Source organism: Apis dorsata, unplaced genomic scaffold (genome assembly GCF_000469605.1).
Source record: "Apis dorsata unplaced genomic scaffold, Apis dorsata 1.3 scaffold_80, whole genome shotgun sequence".
Lineage (NCBI taxonomy): Eukaryota > Metazoa > Arthropoda > Insecta > Hymenoptera > Apidae > Apis > Apis dorsata.
In genome coordinates, this window is record NW_006263378.1 from 183,975 (window position 1) to 196,715 (window position 12,741).

The following is a 12,741-nucleotide window of genomic DNA, read 5'->3' on the forward strand; positions in this document are numbered from 1 at the left end:
TTTAAGATCTTTTTTATTATCTTTTTATTATTATCTTTATTATTAATGTTCATTTTCAATTATATTTAATTCTGCGTTTTAAATCTTTTTCTTTGTAATTTTAAATTTTGAATTGGTAATCATTTCTTAAAGATAACTTATGTAAAATTATAGTTATATATTGATGTGCTCCAAAATATATTAAATTAAGCAATGCAAAACGATAATAATTAAGTAATATTCGAATTAAGTAATATTCAAAAAATTATACATGGAGAATGCTGAAATTAATACAACCATAAGATTTTAATAGTTAAATTTATATTAAATTATATTATATTAAATAATATTAAATTTCGCTTTTTAACCGATTTTGATATACTTATATTGATTTTGAACTTGTCGATCAAAATCAATTTAATAATTTTGAGATTATGTTATGTTTATGTTTATACATAAACATAATAATAAATGATAATGTAAAACATTAAACAGAAAATTAAAATAAATATTTAACATATGTTTCATATAATAATTAACTTTATTCACGCTTTTATTATAAAAATTTTGCTTATTAATATTTTTAAACTAAATCAATTCTTTGACATTCATTAAGAACAAATCTATTGTTACTGTTTTTCAATATAAAACTTTAGAATAAATTTTTTAATTATTATATTTAATTATATATTTTAATTTTTTGTTGATTATTTTGCAAAAAAGATAACTTATATAAACTTAATATAAAAAAGATAACTTATATAAATTTAATATAAAAAAGATAACTTATATAAACTTAAATATAACAATATAGATAACAATAAAAATATAATATATTTTTTAAAATTATTTCAATATTTTGTTCTTTAAAATATGATAATTTTTTTTTAATGTTTTAAATTTTAAATTTTAAAAATTTTTTTCAAAATAAAAAATGAAAAATATTTTATTTTGAAATCATTATAATTTTTGGATCATCAAATAATTTAAATATTGTGTAAAAGAAATATACATATTCTATATAATTATTTCTTATAAATTTATAAAATTTTGAATTAATGTAAAATTGACAAAATTGATCAACAAAAAATTTTTTTAACTGATTTTATGAAAATATTAATTAAATAATTTTTCATTATTTTTTACATATTTATTATATATACAAACATGCTGTTAATTGATTATAGATATGTATATAACATCATTATTATTACATGAATACACAATGTAAAATACACAATATTTTTTATTTGTAAATTAATCTTCTCAGAAAGATTAGGAGAGTGGAACGAAAATGCATAGGTGCGCGAAAGCAGACGAATACAAATAAATTAACATATGAATCGTGCATTACTTCATTTTTATTAAGTATATCTGATAATGATAGAAAGAAAAAGAAAAAAAGTTTATTCTATTAATGTATGGTGAAAGCTCAAGCAAGAATATTGAAAATATATACAGAAAATATATTTCTTATTTAGAATCAAAATAATTTTTCCAATACTATTTTCTATTTTCTTCTATCTATAAATTATGTTTTGTTTGATTATATATTTTGATCATTAAAAATTAATTTTTAATTACAAAATGATTTTTAAAATCGTAAAATTCAAGAATTTGAAATTTTTTGAATTTTAAAAAATTTCGCAGTTTTGATATTTTAAATGAATTTTGTTTTATTAATTATAATTAAAAATAGATATTATAATATGTAATACTTAATATTATAATCTACGTATAATCTAATAATTAATTATTAATATTTAGTGATTTAGTAATATTTAGTAATATTTATAAAAGTGTATTTGAGTTGTTTAATGCAAAATCAAAAAACTAATTTTTAAATAATAAGAAATGAAGTAAAAATTGTATAAAATGCAATTAAAACATATTATATCTCTTTTAAATTCCTGAAAAATTATATCATCAAATAGTAATATCATTTTTTTCTCGAAAATTAAGATATATGATCATTTTTTCATTATTGTTTTAATTTATATCATTTTTACATCTAATGTTGTAGATAGTTCTCATTATTGCAATAAAGGTTGCTATTCTTAGACGTAATAGAAAAAAGTGTTTACTGAAATAGGCATTATACTATTATTTATTAATTATTTAACAAATTATTAAAGAAAAATAAAATATGATTTGGTATAACATGATTCACAAATATGAAATTTTTTGAACATGAATCTAGATCAAGAAATAAGAAAATAGTAAATATAATGATTATGATTATAAAAAGTGATAATGTTATATATATGTTTTTATTTATTGTTTATTTTTTTCTACAAAATCTAAAGATTCATGTCATCTATTTTTTTTTATATTTTATAATGAAATAAATTAATAATCTTTTTTTTTTCTTCAATTACAGATTTGAATGTTATAATAATAAGCGTCAATATTTAATATTCGTAAATGATTAAATACAATTTTTTGATTTTAGCTAATTTAATTAAATTAATTTAAGAAAGTGCTAATTTAAGAAATGGCATATCAGTATATCTTTGTACAATTCAACTTTTTTAATTATTGTCTTTTTTTAAATTGCATCATTAATTTAAAAGTTTTCTTCCTTTATTACATAGATTTTAAATTTATTCTTTGTGTAGGGTAAATAATCTATAATTTGAAAGCACAAAATGAACTTTTTTTCTTGCTTCTTAATTCAATATTTTTGAAATCAAAACCATTTTTTATGAATGAATGATTGGAGAAAAACAATTTATATAGATTAAATAATCTATAGAAATTTTATTATCTATTATTATCTTCATTATCTATTATTATTTTCATCTAATTTAAAAATAATTTAAAATTGCGATTTTATAGTGCTGCAAGTATCGTTATAAATAATTGCATATACATGTATATTTTCATAGATAATAATATATTTTTTCACTTTATGTGTGCAAGCATAGCAATGAATTTCAAATGCATTGTAAATTTTAAAAATGTGAATATGGCCTTAACTGAATGGCTTACACCATTCTTGCACAAAATAGAATAAAATTTGTTTTTCTTTTTATTTATCAAAAAACTAATGAAAATAAATTTACATTATATATGCATAAAACGAAGTTGAATTTTTAAGATAATAATCAAATCAATAAAATTGATACCACTTTATTAAATGATCATAATGTATGTGCATGTATATATATAATATATATATATATATTTTATATGTAATATATATATATATTTTTTTTTTATATATATTATATAAAAAAATATATATAATAAAAAAGAAATAATTTATAATGAATAGAAAAAATGTGTATATACATATATTTATCGCAACTACAAAATACTTTGTTTTTAAGTTTATGCATTTTTAAAAGTGATTTAATCAATTTTAATTAATTTTAAAAAGGATCATATTAAATAAAATCATGATCACAAATAACCAGATTAATTTATAAGATAATTTTTATCTTTATATTATAAGATTTTTTCATATTTAAAAATATAAAGTAATATATCGATATTTCCTTAATAATGATATACAAATAGTGCTAATGATTGTTTCCAATACATGATGATTTCTCTTGTATGTATATATACATGTATTCAATATATATATGTTCTTATAAGTCACTGGCAATATGATTCTTGTCTCACGATATCGACTCTCCTATACGAGAACGCACTGTTTCCATGATTATGTAACGACAATCTTGGTTACCAGTATAATTACTTCGATAATATAAAAAAGGCACATATCAGAAATACAATTCAATATACAACTAAATTTATTAACTAATTAATATTAATAATATTGAATTAATAATATTGAAAAATAATATTGAAATATGAAGTTATCGAACTGGATTTTTACATATAAATTTTTACATAATAAATTTTTTTTATTATTTCAAACTATATATATATGAATATCATACAATTATATATATATATATATATTATATATAATATAATAAAACAATTCATAAATCATTAAAATCCTTAATAATGCGATATAATTAATAATGCGATATATTTTTTAATAGAATGATTTTATTATATAAATAATTTGATTAATTGAAAAATAAAGTTTTTAAAAAAAAATATTTAAAATAATTGTTTTTAAAATGTAATTTCTGTAAATATCATACGATATATAAGTATATATATATAATATATATATAAGTATATAATAATATATACTGTTGTGGTTCTAACAACTGAACATTAATTCTTATATTATACAAGAGTTATCTATATGTTTCTACAATTATAAAAATAATAATTATTTTCATATGAAAAATTGATTCATAATTGAAGTGAAATAAAAAATATTAAATGTTCGAGAAGAAAGGAAAAAAAATTATAATAGCGTTGTAAAGCAGGCATACTCTCGAATCACGTCCTACAATTTAGTCTAATCGTTGAAAGTAGTTGATGACGATGATCGCGCGAAGGTTGTTCCAATTAATATTAAACGACCTGTGAAATGATGATACTACTACGTACGTGAGTGCAATAATAAACGAACTATATATTTTACTATACATTTATGCAATATATACATATACATATATATTTTAATATATATATATATATATATTACATTTTAATGTAACTTACATGATAATAATCTATAATCGGATTTTAGATAAATAATTTCAAATCATAAATTTATTATTTTAAAATCTATTTATATTGACAAATAATATAAAGAAGAATGAAATTCAAGAATTACAAAAGTGCATTATATTTTGAATATCAATTCTTTTTTCTTTAATTTTATATTTTCTTTTTTCATTCTTTTTTTAAAATAATAGATCATTGAATATAGTTTATTTCAAAATACCATTATAATTTCTAATGTAAAGTTATAAATTTATTAATTAATTACCATTATACATTCTAATGTGAAATTATAAATATACAATTTATTTCATTTTACATTGTTCTTTTAATATATAATATTAAAAGATTATATATTAAGGTAATTAACAATAATGAAATAATTAATGAAATTGTAATTTTATTCATAAAAATTTAACATAAAGGATTTGTATAAAATCTATAAAATTTCACGTATTATTAATTTTTTATAATATTGATTAAAATACTTATGTATCCATATTTTTTTAAATTTCATTTTATTTATATTTCTATATTATTATATTTATCATTCTTTTATTTTATTAATAAAAAATAGTCTGTTCATTACAATTATTAATTCTTAATTTTTAAATCAAAATAAGAAATCATAATCAATTATAATTTATATTATTATAAATATGTAAAATTCCGTTTTTGGAAGATTATATTTATAAATATTATAATATTAAAATTAATTCTTCATTTTTATATTTTATGTTTCAAATTCTTTGATTAAACTTATTTAACAATTTATTCTATTCTCTAATCTCTAATCGTCAAATGAATTATGAAAATGGTCTAAGCGTAACGTCTAATTACACAGTAGCTACGCAATGCATGGATGTAATACGTAATGAATATTTTCGCAGAAGGTAAAGTAGCTGTCCTGAGTTCATTGACCGTGACAACAAATAGGCGGCTCTTACTTTCTCACCATGATGAAATCAAGCAGAATCATGGATTGAATCCAGACTCTAGTTTAAAGTTTGAAGTTTAGAAGTAGATTTAGAATGTCATCGAGGTGGTAATATAAAAAAAAAAAAAAATAATGATTCAATGACATTTATCTATTTCATATTCTAATGTTATCCCTCAAAAAAGATATATATGCTTTATTCTCATCATAAATCATATAATAAACATGCTTTCTTTTTTTATTTTTATTTTGTAATTGTAATTGTAATTTTATTTTGTATTGCAGTTAAATTCGTTAAAAAACAGGTAAGGTCACTGACGCATGTTTCCTTGTTCCTGACTATCACGCACATGTCCACCTGCCGTTTCCTGTTTTCTCTCTTTTGATTCATTCATTTTATTTCATTAGGATGTATCATATATTATTTTTTACAACGTATTAACAATTGAAAATAATTTGATAAAATAATTTGCATGTCGTTTTTTTCGTTTTTTCAATAAAAAATAAAATAATGAATGAATCATTTCGATATATTTAAAAATAAATTATATTTAAAAATAGATTATTTAAAATCAAAATATCAAAATCTCAAAATTCAAAAAATTCCGAATTTTTGAATTTTAAAATTTTTTGCTATTTTTATAATTTGAATTTCTGAAAACTTAAAATAAAAAATATATAATAAAATATAATATATAATAAAATAAAAAACTTAAAATTACATAAAAATTAAATTAACATAAAAATTAAATTCCTTATAAATTAAATATATTAATTATTGTTATTGCTATATTAAATGAATTTAAAGAATTTGAATAAAAAAGAATTTAAAGAAAAAGACAAAATATTCTAGGTTTCAAGAGTTTTAAAAATTTCAAGATCTTACAAAGTTTTGCATTTTTACATTACATAAATAAAAATTATGTTTCTATCTAGTTTTAATTATATTCTTTCTTTTTTTATTTTACATCATTTTCTATTTAATTTATAATAGGGATCTCGATTCAAGTTACATATTATAGTATAAAAAAAAGTATTATTGTAATATAATTATTTTTATTTAATAATAAATAAAATTTATAATTCATACAACATATTTATCAATAATTGCACATTGATATTGTTATTTATAAATCATTCAAAACAAAAATTTATAGATTAGCAGTTTTGATTCAAGTTTCAAGGATCGATGTAAGGATCTACCGGTTATCTTTACCGTTATGATATTTCTAACGGGATGTTGAGAATGCATCAACAAAATAAACTAGTCGAAATCATTGCTTTCTCGCACTTTCTAGATCAGTCATGCGAGATCGGTTAATATTATCAACAAATTCTGACTTAATTTTATTTACTGTTGATTTAAATTTAATTTTATGATTTTTTTTTAACTTATTAATTTTTAGATGTTTCAAAAAAATATAATTTGTAACAATAAAAAAAAATAACATAGAATGATTAAATGAAAAATAATAATAATAAAAAAATTAAAAAAAAATTCCTATATATATATATATATATAATATGTGAATTGTTTATTCAAAGAATTGTTTATTAAATTAACCATAATCATAGTCATAGTTTATACGATTCACGATCGTCGATAACTTGTAAGCAGTGTAACATGATTTAAATGAGTTAATGGTTACAAAAGAAATATATGCATGATTTATATTTGAAATTGTTGTATATACTGTTTATATTTATCGAATAGAATATTATCTTGCATTATTGTAATTTAATTATCTTATAATTTAATATTAAAACGAATTAATTAAAACTACATATTAAATACATTGTTCATTTCTTTTTAAAAATGCGATTCAAGTTTTAGAATATAATATTATCTGATTTAAAAATATTTAAAAAACGATATATTGCATTAAATACGAATATTATAAATTTTTATAGTATTATTTCATTCAAAAATATTTTTAATATATTCATATATTAATGAGCAATTTTTAAGAAAACGTTATGTTTTGATCGAGTAAATAAATCTGAAAATGAAACATATATAATATACTATATTATATATATACGTATTATTCATAAAAGTATCTGAACATTATCTTACAAAAAAGTTTATCTAAATTGAAAATTTTGATTTTATTAAAAATTTGTATATATACTCATATTATATATATATAGTTATTTATAAAAATATTTTTGATGTATACATACATATGCTTACATTTACCGATTATATTTTTATTAATTACATATAGAAGAAATAAATTCAAATTTGTTTTTTTTTTTTTAAGAATATTTATTCATATATTTTTGTTTTTAAACTATTTATTGTATTTTATAAATATTTATAACAATTTAATCAATTAATTTGATAAAATAATATAAAAAAGTGAAATCACAAAAATATTCAGATATATATATTTAAAAATTTATAACAAAATAAATAAAGTAGCAATTTTTTTATAAAATTTTTTATGAAAATTAAATTATTTTGATATAATATATATAACACATTTTGAGCAATCTAAGATATTATTTGAAGAATTATATGATATATTTAAACAAAAATTATTTTTTGTTCATAATATAATTTATATTTTATTTCTTATTATCCTTTTTTAAAGGATTTTATTTTAATATATTTTATTTTTCTTTAATATATATATATTGTATATTCTATATTATTTTTTTATCCATTTGATGATTTATATATTATTTATATAAGTATATTTATACAAAAAATTTATTAATTTAGTCTGATGATTTAAATTCATAATGCATTCAAATATTTTTGCAAATATAAAAATGCATTTTTCTTCAGTTTTTGTTGTCATGTTCAAATAGTAAATTAGCAAATTTTTCATTTGGTTGGGGCTCTATGCAGTATTGTAAAAGTTATTATATATGATTGAAAATAGAATAAGAATAAAACAATTTGTTAATTTATTACATGCTTTAAGTATTACAAAATAAATTAAAGGAAAACACATTTCTAACTTACAAATATAATAAAATATATTATAAATCTAAATTATCAAATTAAATTAATATTATATATTTGTATAAACATTGTGCAACGATTGACTATTCAAATAAAAAATTCGGGTAAAAAACAATATATATTAAAAAAAAGTAATATATACTAAAAAAATATCAAAACCAATATTTAATTTTTATAAAAAATTGTTATTTTACTATAAATTTTTAAAGTATCCGAATATTTTTGACGAGAAAAATAATTATGATTTTATTGAATTTTCAATATTATTGTATTATCAAATTAATTAAAATTAAATTGTTCATATTTGTAAAGTATAATAAATGTATATAATATAATAATATAATATATAATATAATAATTTCGAAAGAAATAAATTTGAATTTGTTTTTTTTATAATTAATATAGATATAGGTTATAATATAATATAATATACATAATATAATATAGTTATACATAATTATTATACATAAAATTATATATATATATATATTTTTTGCATTCTGCGAATGTTCAAGCTTGCTATATTATAGCTTCAAGTTATAAATGATGTTAATAAATGCTAAGTATGATAATATTTTTTTTTATCCGTTATATTGTGTTTATACAAACACTAGAGAAATTGTCTCCTGTGCATGTATTATAAATGTAGATATATAATGGCAATTGTAATAATATTGAAAATTTTTTACAAATATTTCAAAAATTAAAATTGTTTGCTGGTTATATATTATAAAGAACTCAAAATATCTTTTATATATTTCAAGATTATTAAGATCGGTAAAAAAAGTAGATTCAGATAATTCATTATATTCTATATACTTATAAATAAAAAATTATTCATTATTAAAAAATAAAAAATAAAAAAAGTTCAATTTTTTTTAAGCCATTATATACATGTAATAAATAAATAACTTTATGCTTTCAATTTTTACTAAAGAATTTTTTATTTTTAGCTAGATAGCTTTTCTCCATTACACTGGATATTTTATTAGGATATTTAATATGCTGTTTGAAATCATATTATTATATTTTGATTCGCAAGCTTATTTTTAACATTTTATTACAATTATTCATGAAATAACGGCAATCAATTTCGATATAAAATCAATTTTTTATTATTTATGAACATTCGTCATGAATAAATTTTTCCGACACATTGAACATAAACAAAGAGATTGATTTAGACAAACTTTAATTCAAAATGGTCAATCATTATTATTGATATTGTTAATATTAATTAATATTAACAGAAATCATTTCATAAACGCAAATTTTCAATGTTTATCTAATATTGATCATTGATTAAAATCATTTTTATTCTCCAATCAATTTATGTCTGTTTATTCGAATTATATGTAAAAATAGCAAATATAGATTTTGTGTATGATCTTGTCAATAGTTTTTACTTTATTATGTGTATGTATAATTTTTAATATTAGTTATATATAATGTTAATATTAATAATAATAGTAATATTGAAAATTTCAAGTTAATGTTCTCCCGGAAAATCAATTTCTCTATTTACATTCAATATGTTGTAAAGAAATTCATTTATAACATCGAATGTTTCAATAAAAATTGATTATTCGAAAGGATTGATTGTAAGATCATATATTTGTAAGATAAGATATTTTTTGTTCTTTTTATAATATTATAAACCCTTAAAATCTTAAATTCTTTTTTTTTAATTTTGTTTTTTTTAATACTATATATCATTTTCATATTTATTTAATTGGTGAAAGACAATTTTTTAGAAACTAATATTAATTAATATCATTAATATATAGATGTATTAAAAATATTCTTACATTAAATAATAAATATATGTATAATCCATATTCGCATAATATTGTGTTTCAAATATTTTTAAATCAAAATTAAATATACAAAATAACAATATCGAAATTATTTTTCTTTGCAAGTTCGAAATATATATTTATGAAATATAGAGGAAAAAAAATATTTATAAAATATTTATAATTTTCTATATTCTTTTTTTATCCAATAAAAGAACAATAAATATAAAGTATCTACATAAAATAAATTTTATATAGATAAATCGTCACAATGAGTCATTATATGTTTATGCATTATCTACATTATGATAACATTCGATAAGAATTCAAAAATTTCAAATTCATTACATCAGTTGAAAGAACTCGTTAAAAAAACTCCATCTACAGGTATATAATATTCTATATAATATTTTAACATAATTTCGTAATATTTTACATGAAATTTTTATGATAAATTTTTCGAAATAGATATTATTTATTTGTTATTATTATATTTTATATTATTTATGAAAATTTATATTTTTATTAATAAAAGTATAGATGGAATTTAAATAGAAATTTATTTTATATTTCAGATATCATAAGAATTATTGTATTTTGGATATTTTGTATTTTTTTTACACGTGTAAACGTGTATTTTGGATATTTTATGTTTACATATATTGTGTATATTTTTTTATATTTAAATTTTCATAGATATATAAATATGCGCAATGTGTAGAAATAATTAATATGTATAGAATTTTGTCAATTTAAAATAATATTTCGTTTTTAAAATTCAATTCAGATTTATCGAATTTTGTGTCCTTCATAAATATATTATTTGTCGTCTATTCCATTGAGGGTCATTTTAAATCCTCATTGAATGGCTTTAACGGTGACACTTATGGTGCTTCTTCTATCAATAACGCAATGCAATTTTGTTCGTGATTGTTTAATCTGTCAAAATGGGCATAGCAACGGGTAAATATAAATTATTTTTACTTATCACAATCTATTTAGAATTATTAATGATACATGGTTGAATTAGATTTGAATAAAATTTTTGTTTATTATATAGATTTCAATTTTTAATGAAATTATACAAAACAAATTTTATGATTTATGTTCAATTAACAATATTTTTTTTATAATGTTTTTTATAATTTCATTTTTATTTTAATGGCCATATTTTTCAGTTTTTTAATTTTTTTATTTTTCTGTTTTTTTTTTTGTTTATTTTATTACATTTATACTATATTTAAAAAAATTTTCAACATTATAATAATTTAAATATATTAAATGATTATTAATAAGTATATTTTAAAAGTATATATTAAATGTTAAAAAAAATTTTAAATGAAAAAGATGATATAATAAAATCAATTTACAATGCTATTTATATTTTTTATATCGAATAAAAAAATAAATATATGAATTTTGTTAATCATATAAATTACTTTTTTTATCTTAAAAAATTTTTTATGAATTTTTAAAGAAACATTTTTCTTTCATAAGCATCACGATACTGAGTGTTATATTATTATATGGACACACTGAAGAATTTTTTTTTTATACATATTATAATCTTATTATCAAAGTCTATATATTTAAAATTTATTGAGAAAGAGCAGAAGAAAGTTTGCAAATGATCATTTATTGTATTTCATTTATTGTATTGTATTTTATGGTTATATTTATAAAGTATTAATAATATATTCATAAGACATCTTTAGAAGATTCTGGACATAGAAGTAAACATAAAAATTGATATACAAAAATATCGGTTAAAATTGCTTATTAAATTATAAGCAATTTAAATCCGGATTAGACGAAATGAGATACAACGAATATCAGTATGACGAATGACGGAGATAAAACTATCTTATTATTAGAGTATTAGAAATATTTTCTATTTAATTCATATTAAAATAATATATTTAGGAATATTTATATTATATTTATTTTAGATTCTGATAATTTTTTCTATTTTATCTTAATCATTTTTAGTAATTTAATTCAAGAATTAATTCTTAATAATAAATTTTTAAAAATTGTCAAAATAAAAAAAAGCATTTTTTAAATGATTTTTATACTAGTTTTTATTATCTATATAACTAATATTAACTATTTAATATTAGTTTTTATTATCTATTAAATTTTAAAATAAAAATAACAAATAAATTGTAAATGTCGCATAATAATTAATAATATTTGTTTAATAATTAATAATAATTGTTTGAAATATTATTTATATATATATATATATTTTTATTGTCATTCCAGAACGTAGACCGGTATGGAGAACCAACAGGTATGGGTGCGAGATCCTCAAGAGGGTTTTATAATTGGCAAGTTTGTGGACATGGTAGATGGTGATGCTTTGATCGTACCATTGGATCCAAAATATACACAACGTACCTGCCCATTGGAAGAAGTTTATCCTGCTGGAGAATACACCAAAGACGTTGAAGATA

The 12,741-nt window shown here is 17.5% G+C and overlaps 1 protein-coding gene across 4 annotated transcripts in view; it reads left to right on the plus strand.

The window, feature by feature from the left end:
* Positions 1 to 12,741, plus strand: part of LOC102675857 (myosin heavy chain 95F) — a 22,406-nt gene that overhangs the window by 649 nt on the left and 9,016 nt on the right. For all 4 annotated transcript variants that reach the window (XM_031508229.1, XM_006610851.2, XM_006610853.2 and 1 more), the window contains exon 2: positions 12,558 to 12,741. This exon ends at the window's right edge or, in 1 of these variants, runs on beyond it. In XM_031508229.1, the coding sequence (XP_031364089.1) occupies positions 12,558 to 12,741 (184 nt within the window). The remainder of the gene's footprint in view (positions 1 to 12,557) is intronic.